Here is a 20454-nt window from a genome sequence, read left to right as displayed (position 1 = left end):
CCGCGCAAACCAGGTACTTCCAACAACCACTCCGTGTGACACTGCTAATTGAATAATCCGCAGTCCGTTATCATTTGCATTTTGATGCAAGATATGGGGGTTTCATTCCCTGCAAAATACATCCAAAATCGTTTTCACCGTGGTAGAATGAAGATCTGTCCAATCTGAGGAAGCTGACTTGGGAGGGCTGCTACAGGCCTAAATAAGTCAAGATCGGATCTGAGAATATTGAAAGTACCATCTATTCTGCGACACTCAATAAGATTCGGACTAATGAATACTGGAGTCCTCTCTTTCTTCAGGACGGAATCCTGTTGCGAGTCAGATCTTCGTTTTGAAATTATGCACCTTCAGTCGTTTCAGAATATTAAATCGCTGATCATTGAAGATCAAATCAGCTGGAACATAAACAGCTTCTGACCTACGACACTGTTGCCTCCTCAACGGCCTCTCCAGAATTTCCATGACCTGATTGGTCATTCCGGTTCCACAAGTTCACACCGTCAGCGCCGCCTCACTTCATCTATCATCAAATATAAACAAACTATCGCCAAGTTTTCCCAGATAGAATTCCTGCCAGTAGAAGTGACAACATTGCTAGTTTACTACCAGATCTTCGGCAATTGGTCACCGCCTTTCGCACGCCTCCCCGAATTGAACAGAACACCTCCTCGCAGCGAAGTAGGAGTTTGAACTCCTGCTGGAGTTTGGTGTCATTCGGCTCTCTTCGAGGTAGTGATTCAGTTCTCTGGAGAGGTGGACCAGTTCTCTGGAGAGGGTGACCAGCTCTGGAGGCAAGTAATGCACTGCGGGTGACTACCTACAACTGTCCATAATAATAGTGGATCTGCTGCAGGAGATAACCGACTTGCCATCGTCCTGGAACGAGCAATCTATCAGATCACGTTCGCTCCCGAAGACGTCTGCAAAATAATAGTTACCACGCCCTTCAGCTAACTCGAAATAGTAAGCATGCCAACGGGCCACAGAAAGCTGGATTTTGTACGCGGCGACCAAAATGACATAAGCAACATCAAGCAAATTTGAACAAGAAGCGTTTTCGTCGCTAAGACGCTGTTTTTGGCGTGATTAATTATTTTCAATACTGTTTTCTGCCCACCGTCAAGCTCCAAACCCCACTAACAGAACTACTCAAGGGCTATATTACCAGAAAAGTCCAAATGCCAATCGAGACTGACCGCACATTTGAGCGCTGCAAGCAGGGCATCGGCACAAGGGTTCGATTAGATTTCTTCTCCAGAAAGTTGGTGTAGGCTGAATAGGGGTATTCCACCTACGACCGAGAACTTGTTGCCCTCTGCACTGCCGCAAATATTTTCAACCGATCCTGGCGGGGCGAGAGTTTGTGACACATATCGACCATCGCTCGCTTACCTTCGCACTGGCGCAGCGTTCTGAAGCTCTGATCATGTCACGCCATGCAGCTTGACCTGATCGGTTAGCTTGACACCCACTTCAAGTACACGTTTGGCGATCAAAACGTCGTAGGAGACGCTCTGTCCCGCGTGGAGGCAGTTTCTCTGAACACCGCAGCGAGTTTACAAGTTATCATCGAGGCGCAAATAAAAGATGAAAAACTGCCACACCTCATCGCCAGTTGTCTTAAGTTTCACCGACTTGAGTTAGATGGCCATGCGGCCTACCACACTGAGCGGAATGGCATGAGCAAGCTGTACCTACCGGTTTCACTTCGCCATCCAGCGGTGGAGACTATCCATCAACTGACGCACCCCAGTGGACTTGCCACAGCCAAACGTGTAACGCTTAAATTTTTTAGCCGAGTCTCCGTAAGGACATCCTGTACTTTTCCAAGCAACGTGTGCCATGTTAGTTCTCAGAGGCACACCGGTACAATAGATCAGGGTTTGGTAACTTAAAAATGAGCCATATCCGATCATTAGATCCATTTTACGCCTCTGTATATCACCGCACATCAAGGTCCCTCATTGGAGGCTGACCTTGTCGCTCAGCTCAACTGCTTCATGGGGCGAAACATCCAACGAAATGTTAGAACGGATACACCGCACTTTCAAGGTCGCCTCAAAGGGCATGCCTGAGATTCCATGGCTCCGACTGTTTCAAAAGTCCTCCGTTAGCTGCGCACCACCTTCAAAGAGGAGCTGCATGCTTCTCCAGTTGAAACGGCTTTCGACTTATCGCTCCGCATTCCGAGCGAGTTCATCGATGTCCAGAATAAACCAGCCACCAGCCAAGGACTTTGTCATGGGCTTGCATAGCCTCTTTAGACCTGCCCGCTTGGTACCAACATCTAACCATCGTTTCGTCTACAAGGATTTCGCCACCTGCGACTACATTTTCGGCCGAATCGATGCCATCAAGGAGCCACTGGAGCAGCCATCGACCGGCCTGCATCCAATGATAAAAGAAGATAGAAGTTAACAGGGTCACAAGAAATTACCGCACCATTCTCGCAGGTTCCACCATTTCAGACGACGCAGACCCGTAGACCCCATCACATTTTCACTCCCTTCATCGAACCCGAAAGTCATTGGGAGGGAGTAGTTGTGGCGCCAAAAACGATCCGCAAATGAGCATTATTTCTGCTAATATCTCTGTAGACTTTCAGACTACTCTATCTTTTCTTTCCGACTACAATGTATTCATGCACACTACAAACTATTCCCAAAAAAATAGTAAACAGTAGAATTCTAAGCCTCTTGTGTTTGTATCCAAAAAACACGGAATGTAGCCATTCATCACTTCTCACTGCTCCCAGAATAATATTAATGTTACATATCCTCACATGTGTGTCCTGGAACACTTAATTCTCGCTGTAAATTCTTGTCTACATAGGCAACACACAAACATTTGCATATCATTTCTTGAGAAAAAAGAATAAGTCAAGCAGGAGGGAGGGTTAGTAACCTCTTTAGACTAAAAGCTTTCTATCAACTCATGTAATTTAGGTACTCCTCGCTCGCCAGGTTCCTCCATCACTTAAAAACGCTACATTTGCATGAACTTATTACAGCAACAAGCCCAGCTGCACGTCGCACAAAGGGACGCCAGGACCCCCATGGCAGCCTCAAGAATGGGGACTAGGAGACTACTTGCACTACCGCTTAAATCCACTCGAAAAAATCTTATGCAACTGGTGAAAAATAAAAGCAAAAAAAAAAAATATTAAACTGAAAACATTACTTTTGTGACTTCCTGAAAGATTGCTTTTAAGGCTTTTCCATGTTTTTTTCATTCGCGTCGCTTCTCCCTGCACTTATTGTTCTCCATCTTTTCTTCCCTCAGGTGAACAAATAAGAATTGACCCAGTTTGATACTGGGCTGCAATTCAGGGTGTTGTAACAACGTGGGAGGGAGACTCCATTCAGTCTTTGTTTCGCCAGGAAAAATGCAATTTATATCAAGTGTTATTGCTCATGGGAGAGTTGTGACGATTTTCATATGCAAAACGTTTTGATGTCAACTTTGAGGGAATGTAAATGTCCTTTTTGTTGCTCAGTGAGTGTCGAAAAAGCAAAATGAATCGTGAAAGAATGGGAGCTGCTTTGCCTTTGCTCCAAAGGGAAGTTGCTTGAATAACAACAAGTAGGCCTTTGAGTCCCCACCGCTTGAAGTGAAAGTCTGGGAATCCTTTTGAGCCTTATTTGGGTAAACTTTCACTGGTAAAAATTGTTGCATTTAGAGAAAAAGGATTGATTCTCCGCCATTGTGTTTTATTTGTTCTACCTCCTTTCATCCAAGAAAGCAAGTAATTTCTCACTTGACAGCAAGTTGCAGGGAACCTACTTACCAAATGCCTTCAGGAATGAGGTTAGTTCACTAAGTCGTTCGTGGTTTTCTTTATAAGTCCCTCTCCTTCCAATCTAACGCTCGACAAAAAATATGAAGAAAAATAATTGATAAGGATGACCGATGGCTAATCTAATAATAAATACTTCATAGCGTGACAATTCACTGTGGATCTAGGACCTTGAAGGATCCCAGCGCAATTAATTTCAAGGCCGTGATGACACACTAGAAAACAATGTGGTTAACATTGCATTCGTCCGGAATTATAACCCAGATTTGACTCTGGTACTGGTTCACAGCAGTAACTCCCTCTGCTACCATTGGTATTTCTGTGACATCCTAAGGTGCTAAACACTAACTGATCTGCATATAATTCACGTATCTTATTGAAGTAAAGGCACATAGACTAAGAATGAAACAACACAGAAAAGCTTAGATTCCTCCGCTATTGTTCTGCGTCAGCCACTCTTACATAGCATATTCAGCAATCGGGATCTCGCCCGTTCTTACATTGTAACCTATCCACTGCCATTTTTGCCTTCTCATCAGCTAATCTCTCTCTACGTTGTGCATCCTCCTCCTCGGAGACCACCTTATCGTGGTGGGAGAGCTTGTGGTAGTTTACTACTACACTAAGAGTGCTCAAAAACACAAGATGGAAACAAAGGATTGTAACTCTCCAAGTGGTAAGAAATCACAGACTTCGAATCCACCCGCGACTTTGAGAAATCAGGTCGTGGCCGAGGCACGGATTTTGGAGACCTCCCTTAATTCATGTTCCCCCACGGAGAAATCTCTTCACTGCAGTGGAAAACCTACACCCGGTGTCTACGGCGCAGTCAGCCAAAAAGGATCGTACAGTAACTTCCATAATGAGAGGAACTGGAAATCTGACTATGGCCAGCCTGTCGGTGACACTGTTTCCTAACTCTTCTAAAATACGGGAGGGGACGGCTCGGCAGAAGGAAACTTCAACCACAAAGGAGAAGGAACTACAGGTTTGCCTGTCAAAACCTTCTCCTCCGCCTGCACCAGGAAAAACGGAAGAAAGGGCAGCTGGTAATATGGACGCTACTGGTCTAACGCCGGTATGTGAAAACAGATCCATGCAGCCCGGACTCCGTGAATCTGGGAGTCGATGAAAACGGAAGGCACTGCGAAAGAAGGCGAAGTTTCTTGGGAATGAGGACATGGACGTTGCTATTCCACCAAGTGTAGCGATATCCAGAGAAATTGGACGCAAGAAAGTGGAACCTTCAGAGGAAGGTGAGGACAAGCTGGTAACCCCGGTGAGATCCACACTAAACCAAGCAGACTTTTCAGTTAACGGCGGTTTACATTATTAGACTGCACTTATGGCTACAAATATAAGAGTTATTCAAATCAATCTTGTTTCTTGCTATTTACTGACGGCAAAGCTAGCAAAGTTGCAAGACTGTCCTTATATATTTCTGGTTCAAGAGCCACCGGTTCATTTTAACAGAATCTTTGGTATTGGATCAGTCAAGGGGACTAGGATCTTCTTCGATGAAAGATCCTCGAGGCCGAGGGCCTGCGTTCCTATATCAAAATTGTTAGAAGTAGCCATGCTGAGACAATTCTGTTCCCAGGACCTTGTTGCGGTCAACTGACAATACTAGGTTAATGGTAAGAAGAGAAACGTCATAGTTGCCTGTGCTTACTTACCCTAGGATTCCTTGTGCCCTTCGCCGTTGTAAAAACTAAAGGATCTGGCAGTGTATGCAGAATCAAGTGGCCTTGAACTCTTAATAAGTTGTAACGCGAACGCTCAGCATATTTGCTGGGGCAGTAGCAAATGCAATCCTAGAGGAGAGAAGCTGTTTGACTTTTTCACTTCAGCTGGTCGGCGCACTCTACATTCGTGGGGCCAAGAAGAAGTGAGGTGATTGACCTAACAATCTGCACTTTAAAGTTGTTAGAGTTAATTATAAACTGGCGAGTGGTAGATGGAGTCGCACTCTCAGATCACCGTTACTTAGAATTTAGTTTTACTATTGCAGGCGAATCCTAGGAAAACGGATTGCACGAAGTTCAATGAACCTCTTTGCGACAAAGTTGAACTCCCTAGGCGACTAAGGACTCCTTTCGCGATAGAAGATCAATTGAAAACTTTGAATCGCACACTTTTAGAGTACTTTGAAGAGGCTTGTCCTATTTCTCGAGGCCTACATGGTGAAACGGTTCCATGGTGGAACCGAGAACTACAGAGACTCAGGAAATCAACTTATAAATCGTGCTTGTAAAAGCAATAAAGATGAAGACTGGCTAAACTTCCGGAACTCATAGCGTGAATATAAGAGAATCGTAAAACGTTCGAAACGAGACTCTTTTAGAGCATATTGTGAGGAACCGGAAGGTGAAAGGGAGGCTTCCAAGCTGTGCAGAGCCCTTAATAAGGATGAGTCGGCCAAGTTGGACTCTCTTAGAAAACCGAATGGTACTTGCACGAACTCCAGAGTTGAGTCTGTACAGACTCTCTTGGAAGTACACGACCCAGGAGTACAGGCCCCAGAAGTGGGAATTAGAGAATTGATGGTTTCCGCAAACCCTTCAACACGAAGGTGTTGGAAGGGGAATTGGGACACTGTGAGAGCGGTTGTTAATAATGAAAAGACAAGAGCTCCTAAACTATCATTTGACCACTTCAAAGCACCTGGCATGGATGGCATCTACCCAGCGATGCTAAAGGAGGGTATAGAGCCCTTAAAGCGACTTCTAAGAAATATTTTTCGAGGATGTCTTGCTCTCGCCAATGGAGAGCTGCGTTATGAAATTGCTTCACGCATTAACGCAACCTGGATGAAGTGGCGTTCCACAACTGGTGTCCTTTGTGATCGACGTATCAACGAACGTCTCAAATCTAAAATTTACCGCAATGTCGTCCGTCCAGTCGCTCTCTATGGTTCTGAGTGTTGGCCGACTATAAAAGACAATGAACAGCGTCTTGCGATAATGGAGACCAAGATGCTACGTTGGACTAGTGGCGTCACACGTTTAGATCACATCCGAAATGAGGACATCCGCGATCGTTATGGGGTTGCACTGATCGTGGAAAAGTTGCGAGAGAGGCGTCTTCGATGGTATGGTCACGCAATTCGTACAAACGAGAATTCACTTGCCAAGATTGGTCTGAACATCGAAGTCGATGGTAAACGACCAAAAGGCAGACCTAAACAACGGTGGCTTGATACGCTGGATGGGATTTGAAGGCCTCGAGATTGCACCCAGATCAAGCATTCGATAGAGCCAAATGGCGAAGCCGATCACGACGAGCCGACCCGCTTGTGAACGGGACAAAGGCTGAAGAAAAAAAGATGTCTTGCTCTCGCCTTTGTGCCTTCCTCTTGGGAGAAGGTGAAGGTAGTCTTGATATCAAAGCCTGGGAAAGATGAGGCAAATCAGCTTAACATTATTTTCACTGATATGTCTGGAGAGACTGGTTGAGGGTCACATTTGCGAGAAGGCGCTAAGGTCGCACCCGTGGAGAGTCCTGTGAGTCTTCATTTTCTGGTTTCAAAGATAGAGAATGCAACTCTGAAGGGTGAGTACGCGATGTGGGTGTTCGTGGACATTGAAGGGTCGTTTGACTTTGTGCCCTTCCAAAAGCTCTGTGGTGCCACCAGAGAGCATGGTGTTGAAGAAGCTCTAATAAAGGGGATCTACGCTATGCAAAGGCTGAGATTGCTGTGTGGTGGAGTGGGTGTTGGTCGTTACCTAACAACGGAAGCGACGAAAGGCTGCCCTCAAGGAGATGTGCTATCGCCACTTCTGTGGAGTATGCTAATAAACTCTGTACTATGCGAACTACAAAATCTGCAAATACACGTTCAAGCTTATGCGGATGACGTGGCTGTGCTGTTGGTCAAGATCTCGAAATGGCGTGTGGAAATACACAACACATCGTTGATTTGATTGACAGTTGTGTCTCAGGCATGGACTTTCAGTAAATCCAAATAAACCCCTAATGGTATTATTTACAACAAGTCGGGAAACCGGAAGCTAGACGCTTCAGGTATGAAAGATTTTGTGTATTTCTTTTATAAAGAGATTTGGGTGTGCATTTGTCCCATTAGCATGTAGCACGTAAAATATGCATATATTATGTGAAAATAGCCACTTTCAAGTGATGTTGACATTCATAGTCTTGAATTTGCAGAAGAGTGCAGATTTGACCTAGTATAACTTTGTTAGTAATAGTGCGATTTTCACCAAATTTGGCAGGATCATGCCCTATGCTGTAGCCTATATTGTTGTAAAATTTTGTGATTCTAGGGTGAACTTAAGGGGGGTTTTCCTGTCAATTACTAAAAATTGTAGTAATGTACTATTATTAACTTTATTTGGACAGGTATCGGTATGGAGGGTATTTCGGAGCCTAGGCACCATATAGTGACAGCCCCCTGATTTTTTTCAGATTTTTCGGTTGGGTAGTTTCTGAGAATGGGTTCTTTAAAAAAATGACCACTTTCAACCCCCCGCACCCCCCACCTTTTCAACAAATGTCAAAACTAAGACTGGCTTCGAAAAGTACTAATCGAGACCTTTAATTTGATACCCCACATGACTATATTTGATGAAAAAAAAAATTTACACCCTCCCTTTGCATGTATGGGGACCCCCCCTTAAATTCGTCGTAAAATGATGTAACTCACTATATGCGTGAGCGTTCACAGTTCCCACCTTTCTACCAAATTTAGTGCTAATGGCTACAACCGTCTCCGAGAAAAATGCGTGTGACGGACAGACAGACAGACAGACAGACAGACGGACAGACAGACAGACAGTAAACCGATTTTAATAAGGTTTTGTTATACAAACAAAACCTTAAGAAAGGAGGAAACTGAATCGTGTTTGTCTTCCAGAGAAGAGGGGTGTAACCCTTCAACTCTCCGAAGAAGTGAAATATCTTGGAAGTTATTCTAGACAAGAAGTTTCGAGCTTCGAGCTCTCACAGCTTATGGGCTGTGTAGGCGGACCTCTGCCTCAGGTAGTAATGTGGATATATGTTGTCATTAGGCCGATGTTCGTTTATGCATCCGCAGCGTGGTGGGTTAAGGTGAAAGAAAAGAGTTTTCCCTGTAAACTTGCCACACTGCAAAGAATTGTGTGTCTGTGTATCACCGGTGCGATCAGCACCACATCCGGTGCAGCTCTGAATGCATTACTCAATTTGCAGCCCTTGGATTTGTTTATTCAGAGTACTGCAATGAGAACAGCTCATAGATGAATTCGATTAGATCTATGAGAAAACAATGGACGTGGGAGGCATAGAGCATTGGCAGTCATTGGGAGAACTGAATCTAGTTTTCGCAATGCCTTCCAATTCTCGGATCTCCATACATCTGTTTGATAGAAGATATGGGGTATATACGATCCTAAGGGCGACAACCTGGATTATTGACGAGCGGTTGAAGCTGAAGCTGCATTGAGGCCGTTGAGTAGTACTTTGATCACTTCAAAAATAGTTCAAGAATGTAGAAATCGATTAAATTCTGTTTCTTTATTCAATACGGTGGATTTACTCTGGGTACCTGGTCATTGGAGATGTAGAGGGAAATGATATCTCGGATGCCTTAGCAAAAGAGGCTTCAACTTTCCCTATGCCCGGACCGGAACCAGCAATTGGGGTGTCAGTAGCATTGGCTGATGCTACTTTGAAAAGCTGAGAACAAGCTTCCCGTAATTACAAGTGGCGAAGCCTTAATGCTACTAGACATACCAAACTTCTCCTGCCAGAACCAAACAAACATACTGCAAAGTTTACCCTGTCGAAAAGCAGAAAGACTTGCAGAAGTGTTGTGGGCATTCTGACTAGCCATAATTCATTAGCTGGGCATATGTCCACAATAGGGATTATCCAAGATGATACGTGTTTATCCTGTAATGAAGAAGCGGAATCCACGGAACATTTTCTATGTGAGTGCCCTGCCAATGGATCAGATTTTTGGTGCTGATGTACTACAACTGCATCGCGTAGCATCACATCCACTAACGGAAATCCTGCGATACATAAACGAATCCGAGATATTCCGTTAGACGGGGGAATCGGATAATCGAGTCTGAGTGCTCACAGGCTTTGCCCCTCCCCCCCCCTCAAACCCACAAACACCTTCTGCATACGCCGACGCGGAGACAGGTATCAACAAATATTTGGAATTTTCATAGTGCTGGTTACTTACACTTACTTACACAAGAGCGAAGGCACATTATTATCACGATCCTCGATATTCTGCGCGTTAATGGAAGTGCGATGGCCCATCGGAACCTATTTGCCTTCTCCTCCAAATCCAGAATCACTTGGCCAAAACCCATAACTCAAGGAGAGGGAGCAGAGAGATGTTATGGTCTATTGAAACCCTCCACCCCCTTACCGATTACAAGAATGAATACATAATATTGACAGAATGCAATTTTCAAATACTTTCGAAATTTTACCGCGATGCAGCACGTGGCCTTTTAGGCTATCATATGGCGTTCTGATAATAACTATTAGTTAATGCAGGATGCCCCCTGATAGAGCAGTCCAGATACATTTCCTGTTCACGTTGTTGAAAACCTTCTCGAAATCAATGAACAGCAAATGATGCGGAAATCCCTCCCACGATCTGAATGGTGTTGCGTAGCCAGTGCAGGAAGCTCCAGAATGCAAACCAGCCTTCAAGGTGATCTTTAATGTGTTGCGACGGCAAATGAAGATACAAACACCCCTCCATTTGTTACCCTCAAAATAGGTATCCTTTTTCGTAAGTTTGTCTATAATCCCCTTTTTCCGGCCGCTGCAAAAGATCTTAGATTCTTATAATTTACGGATAAGTAGAAGTAGCAGCTCTGCTGAGACTGCACCAGCTGCAATGAGCAATTCCGCAGAGAACCTATTAATTTCAGGGGCCTTACTCCGCTTGAGTGCATGATTGACTGAAATTATGTTCCCTATTTTTTTAGAAAACAGTCTGTATTCGCATGGTATAGGTACTTGCATTTCATTAGAAGAGGAAAAGCTTCACAGGATGTTAGACAGTTGAAAACAGTGCTGAAAGGATTAGTTAACCTTAAGGAGAGAAAGAAGTTTTCCAAAGGAACACGTCACACTCGAGAAGACCCGCCACAAGGGCACAGCAAAATGTTCATAAGGGGCAAACAGAATATATACCAAGTTGATTAAAAACATGGTAGGAGCCATTCTCTTTAACAATGTCAGGATTAACAAAAGTGCCACCAAGAAAGCACAAACTCGGAAGAAGTAAACGAACCATTCTTTCAGGCCCTCGCATGATGGTAAAAGAGAAAGTGGGCTCTATTCGGAAAAGAGAAAGCCAAACGAAATAGTCAAACAGCAGTGCTGGCTTCAATCAATTCAAAAGAAGAAAAATCCTAGAAAAGAACCGCGGAACTACGTCCAATGCAAAAAAACTGACGGCGCAAAAAGAGAATAGGGACTAAATTAATTGTCACCATTACCAAAAGGTGATATGATATACACCGATATCCTCAAAAAGTCAAGTGCGCCCTGGAAATAATGGAAATTGAAGAAAACGTGAGCCAAATCAAATAGCCTCTCAAAAGGAGATTTAATGCTGGAATTGATGAGATCTGCTGGTAAGATGGCTCAATTCCTTCTGAAAGGTGGAGTATTCTTTGTAGGAAGGAGTTCTTGTACGGGCCGAAAGGTAGGAGATAACCATACTATGTAAAGGCATTAATGAATTTATGGCGAAGGATCATAACCGCAACATCCAAGAAAAGTACATAATTCCAACCACCCGGTATGGAGCAGTCAGCAGGAAGACGTATGGAGGCATGCAAACAGCTACAATTAGTTTACCGGCTGAAGTAGGACTAAAACTGCTGACAGCTAGTAAGTGCAAATAGGATGGATCGGTTACCGACTCAAAGAGCAGCAGATGTCCTTAAGCGCTGTTTAAGATTCCTTAAATCTCGCACCATAACGGCGGTACGCGCCGCTGACTGCTGTAGGTCAAAAAGGTACAGAACATAGGCACATATTCAAGGGGACTGCTACTGCCGGCATGCAGCAAAAAGCAGCAGATCCCCAGTATTTGGAAGAGCCTTCAACGCAATGCGGGACATCGAAATGGGCATAATTAGCGAGCCTTTTCGCAATTAGAGCAGCCAGATCTGGGTCAAAGATATAACTGGGAACGCGGCTATATGGGCATGTGGAAATCAGGGAGCTCTTTCTTAACGAAAAGGTTCAGACGGAGAAGGATGAATTCCAGTCTCCCGCGCCTAAAAACGGGACAAATTATACCAATTGGTCCTCCAGGTTGAAAGCTAGGTAGGGCTGATAACCCCACATGGAAAACAATTTGTTACAAAGCCACGAAAGGAGCCTCAGACTGGATGGATGTTACAACGATGAACCCAGCAAAGAAAATGGAATAGCAATTAACGCATTTTCTCACGGAACGTGCGCTTCCTGTGTAGAGCTAGCCGATACAATAGGTGCGTTGGACAGGAACCGGTTTCATGGAGAAGAGCCACTGCACCATATTTTATAGTGATACTCCAGTAAACCATATTCTCGGAGTAGGTTTCTTAATCAGCCGAAAAATGAAACCTGCTGTTATCAGCTTTAAAAACATAAGCAAAAGGCTATGCACTCTTCCTTATATAAACCTCATTAACGTTCACTCCTCTACAGAAGAGACTGCAAAGTCGGAAAGGGATACCTTCTTCTACGAGACAGTAGGACAAACCCTCGAAGCCTGTCCCAGACATGATATCAAAATCATACTTGGAGATTTGAACAGTCAAGTAGGGATGGAGACTATATTCAGGCAATACTTTGCCTCCCATAGCTTACATCAGGATATCAATGATAACGGACTGCGGACTATTCAATTAGCAGTGTCGCACAAAATGGTTGTTGCAAGTACACGGTTTGCGCGGAAAGTGGTGCTCAGGTATACGTGAGCATTACCAGACGGGACCACTTTCAGCTAAATTGACCACGTATTATCGAATGACGCCACCTTTCGGCCTTGATGAATGTCAGAACATATCAAGAGCCACGCTCGGGTCGACAAAAGAATCCTCCGAAGAATTTTTGCCCACCTACATGAGGATGGACGATTCCGTAGCCCACATAACGACGATATCTTTGAGCGATACCATGACCTTCAGGTTGTGGATAAAATCCGGCTCAATAGGTTACGGTGGGCGGGTAACTTAATCCGTATGGATGATGATGATCCAGTCCAGAAAGTCTATAAGGGCAATATCTATTGTAGAAAAAGAAGAGGCAGACCCTGTCTGAGATGGAACGATGGCGTAGGTCAGGGTGCTAGACAGCTTTTAGGGATCGAGGCAAAACTAGGATATCTGGAGTTCCTTACTAAGGCAGACTTACACCGAATACTGGGTTGCGCTATTGATGATGACGCTGTTTGCATTCCGATATTTTGAGCTGGTTTATTTGCTGCTGAGAAGGATCTATAAGATCTAGGCCTAATTGCGCATCATTTCTTGCATCTTGTTTTGCGTCGAGACATAAACTGGTTCATCGTTTGAGTCAGTGTAAGGAGAAGCCCTGCCAAATTGTTGGCACTTGTATTCTCTTGGTTTTAAGGTGAGGATTTCAAAACACTAGCATCGGTAACGTCTTGCCGAGCTATGTCTTTAGAGGCTTCATTCGTATATGTGCGACTGGAAGTAGTATTGATCTCGGCTCATAGAATTGGTTGCTTCGGTTCCGGTTTCTGCTTAATTTCAGCATAGAGTGAGCAATCTCTGTAGTTTGCCGTGTGTGATCCTCCATAATTGCTACAGTTTTTCGCATAAAGCGAAAACCTTGATTACTAAATCTTGACTACGTTCTAGGCTCCAACATTTTTTTTCCACTGGCACTCTCAGATGATGGGAAATTATCTCTCCAACATTTTGCCATCCTTGGAGGAAACTTCCACGGCTGCGGTCAGGTGACGTGACGCAGCATCTTGCACTTACGTCTTCTTCTTTCCGGTTTTCGTGTTCGCTCATATCTCTTTCGCTGGTTTGATCACCTTCCAGCACACCGGTCCAAGTCCCCGCAGGAAGGGGTGAAAGCAGACCTAGTGAAAAGCACAACAAAGCGTTGCACACCATAGATGTGTTGGTCTGGCGGTGCACCTACATTGCTGTCCTTATTCCCAAGGAACTGCACCTTCTTCTGCAGTACCTTTCTCTACCGTCGACAGAGAAACCACCCAGGTTTTCGATGTCCGAGTCGCTTGGCTCCATTTTCACATACCGGCTATACACAGTAGCGTTCATGTCACCAGCTTCCCTTTCTTCCGCTCTTCCAGGTAAGGATGGAGAAAAGGGTTCTGACCGGCAGAATTTGCCCATAGTCCCCCTCCTTAGAGGTTTAAGTTTCCTTCTGCCGAGTCTTCCTCTTCTGCTTACTGATCAATTTAGGCGGTAGTACCACGAACTGGCCGGCCGTAGTTAGATTTCTAGTTCCCCCACGGATGCGAGTATATACTTCTGGAAAAAGGGAAAATGTAACCTACACCTTTGCAAACTGGGTTCCCAAATCATCATTAAACCTCCCCCCGGAATGTATGAATGATGAAATTATACACTTGATCTACTGGAAATCCAAATTTATTACAAATGATTTGGAATTATTACAAAAGAATACACATATGCAAACGCCTTTCCAACGGAGTAACCTTTTTAAATTAGCTGGGAAGTACTCATCAATGAAGTCACGGATGACGCAACATTGCAACAAACGCAAGGTTCAAGTGGTTAAATGCTCCACTTTGATTTTCATGGAGCTTTCAAACAATGGATCAAATGGTTTGTACGTATGTACGTTTATATGTACGAACACCGAGGCAAGCCGTTTCACCGAAAAAAAATCCGGGAAAATCCCTTTATGCTGGAATTGCCCGTACCTTCATTAGCTTCCACTGTTGCTCTTTTACACAATGATTTTTTTAGGCTGCACAAAGAGCATTGTGGGTGACTGTTCATTGTACTCCACTTAGACACCTGCCTTTTGATGTTAATGCGACGCTTTTAATGGAAGCATGTATACCTATAAAATGGAATTCCTATACGTAAGGTACTTGAGGGAAAAAATTCTCTTGACTTGCAGTTTTTCCTGCTGTAGGCACACTCAATTTAAAAGCCTACCGCCCGTCAAGGCCAGCATTAGTGGTTAGATATGCGATGGGTAAATTGCTGTTTAAAGGACCTTCATCACTGCCAATGTGCAACGAAAAGGTGGCATGAAGGCTCTTTCGCTGCTCGAGGTAGCTACGAGTACCTTTTGTATCATCGGTTGTTATCTAGAAAGCGCCAGCTTTTGTTTCTCAATGACCCACTAATTCAGTCAAGTAAGACGATTGATGATGACGTCGTGCCCTCGCTATCATTTTGAAAGGATGGAATTCATTTCAGGACGAGGGAGGGAGTAGAGCCTTCGTCGGAGTTTTCTTTTTACCCTTTGAAAAATGAAAAGCTTTTTTTCTGAATAAAAGTCCCCTCAAGGATTTGGATAGCATCATCTGTGATGGTACCAAAAAAAATTAATGAGAAATATCTGACAGAAAAGATCCTTGAGATATAAGAAAGCAATACTCCTTGATGTTTGCTCTGAACGATGAAAATGATGGAGAAAAATTGGAGGTCACGGACCGATTTGGTCTATGTAATCATCGAAGAAGAAATAGGCAAAAAAGAAAACAAAGCAAATAAATTTATAAGAGAACACACTGATAATATTGTACTTACCATATTTCACCCCATTGGTTTTCTGATCGGGTTTCGGCCCGCCCAGCGGTTCCAGCTCGATGCCATCACAGGTGGCAACTTTATAGTCCCGTTTCGACATATTACCACAAACGCCGCAGCATAACATTTAGAATGAAGTGTTTTTCTACAATTTATTCGTAAAAAGGATTCAGAAAGATAAACAAACTATCAACAGTTTCTAAGGAGCTGGGCCTCTCAGAAGTTTCAAGTTTGCAACGAAATGAAAATGCTTCCTTAACAGGAGATTTTTTTTGATATTTTCTCTTTTGAAAAATGTCCTTTCCTATGTAAAATCTCGTCTGGGATTCTCCTCTGAAGTACTATCAAGAAATTTTCAGATTATTATCAAAGTTTTAGATATTGTTGTTGCTGTTGTTAACTTAGATTTTGGTCCATTGAAATTGTACAGTTTTCCGTAATGAGGGAAAATCTGAAAAGAAAAAATATTGTTTTAATGAATTTTAAAGTCAGAATGTACGCATCCTTATTACTAACTGAAAAACTAACATCAACAATAATGAGAAGATACACATATTATACACGTATCTACTTAAATATTCAGGTACATTGAGAGGGAGGAGGGGTAGGAAAGGTCGCTCAAACATAGAATTTTCTTGGAGGTCTCATCGTCCTGTCCTGTTGCATATATCATACGTAATCTCTATGATGGTCCGGATGGCTTAGTGGTTAGAGCACTAGGCTGTCACACGGAAGGTTGCGGTTCAAATCTCACTGGTGGCAGTGGAATTTGCATCGTGATTTGCCGTCGGATACCAGTCGACTCAGCTGTGAATGAGTACCTGAGTCAAATCAGGGTAATAATCTCGGGCGAGCGCAATGCTGACCACATTGCCTCCTAGTGTACCGTTACGGTCTTGAATGAAGTGCTCTAACACACTTCAAGGCCCTGATCCAATATGGATTGTTGCGCCAACGATTATTATTATTATTATTAATCTCTATGACAATCGAAACACATCAGTAGTTGTTAAAATGCGAAAGCTACAGCAAGGTCAGTCACATATGACGACAGCAATCAAGTATCTTAAAAGATATTCGAAGGCAAAATCCAAGAAAATCGCATAGAATCGTGGGTGACGGGCGTGGCCGTGCCAGAATGACTAGAGACGAAAACACAGTAACCCAAAAAAACCTGAAAAATGGTAAAAGATGACCTCGAATATCCAGCAGCACTTAACTAGGGCTCCACTGTAGTGTTCTATCAGCACACGCTGACATGCCACAATACTAACCTGGACCGGGTATATTGAGAGGTCCTTTTTGGCACTTTAAACTGGGGATTAAGAGTAGGCTCACACATAATTCCGTACTTATTGTAAAGGCAACTTAAAAAAATGGAAATTTGTAGGCTACCAACCGAAACGTCAATGATGCCACCCTATACTTGGTTTCTGGAATGTGCTCGTGCTTTTTGGCAACAATATCGAGGGATCACAGAAGCGGTGATATGAGCTGCGCTTTCTAGGCCTAAACGAAATGAGATGGTAGAACTCTGAATATACTCCTCTGCCTTTTATATATATATATATGGTTCCCCTTCACCCCTTGGTGAGGTATAGTGCGTCAACCACACCTACGCCTGTGTACTTCAGCTCCCCTCACGAATTTCCGAAACACTCGCACTCGTCCTCTACTGTTCTGCGCCAAGTGCCCTCGGGGCGACCCACTGGTCGGCCATCTTGGGAGATTGGATTCGACTGCATAGCATACCCCGCAATGCAATTATCGCCCATCTTTAATGTGTGACTCATCCATTGCCATTTCCGTCTTCCTATCACATCACATATGAGTGACAAGCCTGTGCGCCGACCAAGTTGTTCGTTTGCGATAGTTGCAGGTATTGACGAAAGCTTGGAGCTTTTCAGTAGAATTAACTTTCCATATGTTACTACCACACAGCAACACAGAAAGAACACTAGCACAGAACAGCCTCAACCTTGACCTTAGTGTTGAGATAACTGCATTTCCAGATTTTAGACAGGGTAGCGAAAGCAGATCTATCACTGTTAATGCATTAGGTAACATCTGGTTCGGTGCCGCCATCGGCAGAAATAACACTTCCTAGATATACACATCGATTGACTCGTTTGATGCTTTGCCCATTAATACAAATAGGGAGAACGCGATGACCCATCAGTGTGAGAACTTTGATTTTGTTGGTGTTTATCTTCAGTCCAAATCTAGTTGCTTCTCTTTCCATATCCAGACTCATTTGGCCAAGATCCAAGACCCGGTGAGAGAGCAAACAGATGTCATGAGCGTAAGCGAGGTGTTTGAGGAAAGATGTTATCGTCCAATTCTTCCACGTACTCCAAACAAGGCAGCACGAAGAACGTCACTGATAATAAGAAGAAGTAATATCAGTAACAGGATGCAACCCTGGCGGACACCGCTTTGGACCTCAAAATCATTCAAGATTTTACCTCGGTACAAAACAAGACATTTTTCATATGTCGTTCTGATAACAGCTATTAGTTTCTTCGGAATGCCCTTCCTACGTGGAGCACTCCAGATACACTCCTTGTTCAAGCTACCAAAGCTTTCTCGAAATCGATGATGAGCAGGTGCAGCAAAATTCTAAACTCCGCGCACTGTTATAAAATGAAGAGTAAAGTGTTGATGTGGTCACATCACATACTCGAGCAAGGTATTGTCAGATTCCACCTTCGCATTCAGATCACCCATGACGATCACAATATCGCCTTTAGGAAAATTCCCCTGAACCGTCTTTAATTGCTCGTAGAAGACATCCTTCTCCACTACATCGGAAATCTCCATTGATGCATATCATTATACATTTTTTTTTTGTTTTTTTGGGGAGTAGAGTAGGTGAATGCGTTTACGCACAGAGTGTTCGACTCCCGCAACAGTACGCTGTCGGACTGCCAACTAAACACCGGAGGGGAGGGGAGGAAGGGAGTTGTCAGCTCAGGGAACCCCTTACCATCCGATTCCTTCGCCGGTTGAGTTCAATCTTCTTCGCAATAATAAGAGCCCGAACATAATGCGTAATACAACTCCAGCTGCCAGCGCTCTTCAGCATCTCTATAGCATTATACAGTTATAACGCTTCTTAACCTAGACTGAAATCTTGCAGTTAGAAGCCTATCGGAAACCGGTTCCCAGATGAAGAAAGCGCGCCTTGCGGTAGTCGTCGGAAGCAATCCGACACTGGATTCTCGTCCGCTGCCACTTGGCTTTCCAGACTACAAAAGCACACAGCGCAAGAGGGAGAGGAGTATTCTCCAGCTTACATCGCTGGATTTCCTGCTCAAATTGGAGAGAGTAAGCATACTGAGGACCTTCGCTACCATCGTCGAGGACATTCCAGAAACCAATCATAATCCGTTTTCTTTGCCATAAGGTCAATCCCTATCCGATGTTTCGATAAGGGTAACGTTTCAAAATTTGCAGATTGCTAGCCCACAAATGTCTATCCCTCTTAGTCACGTCTTACGACAAGCAAGGAAGACTTTGAGTTTATTTTTAAGCCCCAACTCATAGAACTTCCTTTTGCTATAATAATATTGTCAAGGGAAGTTACACTGCATCTTAGAAGAACTATTTTGCCCCTTTACTAGTTATATTACACCTATAAACTGTAGTGTGTCGTTTAAGCCTATAACGGACAAGAGCTTTATTATGTTCCCTACTTTCAGGTGTTTCGATCTGGTGTCTGGTATTACATAAGTATCCCGCAGGTGCTTCAACCTGCTTTGCGTAGTCACTGTCGCAGAACACATATGGAGATTTCGTCACTCTCCTCATAAAATCTTCAAACAGTTTCCATAGATATCCTTGCGTTCCTCAAGTAATGATTTAGCCTGCAGTGACCACTGAGTATTCTTACTATGATCCGGAGTCTCTTGCTGATGAGGTTTGAAAAATCTTTCGAGTGTTTGGGTTCTATTCCTCCATGAGCACCATGGACTGTTGCATTCCTGGTAAGATCGCTCAGTACAGTTCTATCAACCGTTCCTCTTATTTTTTCAGTGTGGTAACTATGAACCCACTTTCGACTCCACAGAAGGGCTCTGGTCCGCCCTAAACCTCTGCTCCTTTCCTGAATAACTACTGACTTATTACCTTATAACCCAGTGTAGCCTGTTAAGGCAATCCCATACCAGTTTGGAATTCACCTGATTGAACCTAATTGCCTTAAGAACCGCTTAGCTGTAAGTCAGAATAGCAATTTTCTGTCCGAAGTCTTACGAGAGGAGGTGGGAAGGGGGGATTCCTGAGGGTTCGAAGTTTCCTCAGAGGCCCAGAATAGAAGTTTTAATGTAAAGGGATAATAGGGAGTATAATTTCCATCATACGCCTTGTTTTTCCGCATATTTTCATGTTGTCAAATTACCTCGTATGTTAGTGTAACCTGCATGAAGGTGATCCAAGATGTTGGGGTAAGGTCAAGCCAACAGAACTTATCATAACATCCACTGTTCACTACTACCTGGTATCTACTGTCCTCCCGCACTGCCCACTCTCCTTGGGATCATCTTTAAAAGAGCATAAAGGAGGCACTCATGGGCCTACGCTCCGTTGAGAATATGCCAGTATTTGGAATTAGGAAATGATGAAGATGACACTAGTTTCTTCCTCTGAAAACACAGTTTGAGGAGATATGCTCAGCCTCTTTCATTTGGTAAACTCTGTACAGGTAATGTTATGGACTGCTTGCTTTTCTTGAACCCTCTGTCGCCTATACTTACTCCAGCTGATAATACTCAAATATGTACCCTACGTCCTCATACTGACGTTCCTCAAGCTACCACTACTAAACTTCGTAAATCTCGAGGCGAGCATTATCTTTCTAACTCATATACATATATAACATATAATGACAGTTCTGGGTTGCTA

At 43.7% G+C, this 20454-nt stretch overlaps 1 protein-coding gene across 5 annotated transcripts in view; it reads right to left on the bottom strand.

Moving 5' to 3' along the window:
* The window catches only part of LOC119646603 (endoplasmic reticulum aminopeptidase 2), a 110005-nt gene that overhangs the window by 79727 nt on the left and 9824 nt on the right, over positions 1-20454 (bottom strand). For 4 of the 5 annotated variants that reach the window (XM_038047099.1, XM_038047100.1, XM_038047101.1 and 1 more), the window contains exon 2: positions 15553-16003. In XM_038047099.1, the coding sequence (XP_037903027.1) occupies positions 15553-15679 (127 nt within the window). In that variant the 5' untranslated portion in view covers positions 15680-16003. Of the gene's footprint in view, positions 1-15552; positions 16004-20454 lie in introns of those variants that run through there. The other variant, XM_038047103.1, reaches the window with a different exon arrangement.

Source organism: Hermetia illucens, chromosome 1 (genome assembly GCF_905115235.1).
Source record: "Hermetia illucens chromosome 1, iHerIll2.2.curated.20191125, whole genome shotgun sequence".
NCBI lineage: Eukaryota > Metazoa > Arthropoda > Insecta > Diptera > Stratiomyidae > Hermetia > Hermetia illucens.
Note: the sequence above shows the minus strand (reverse complement) of the source record. Positions and strands in the feature narration are given on the sequence as shown.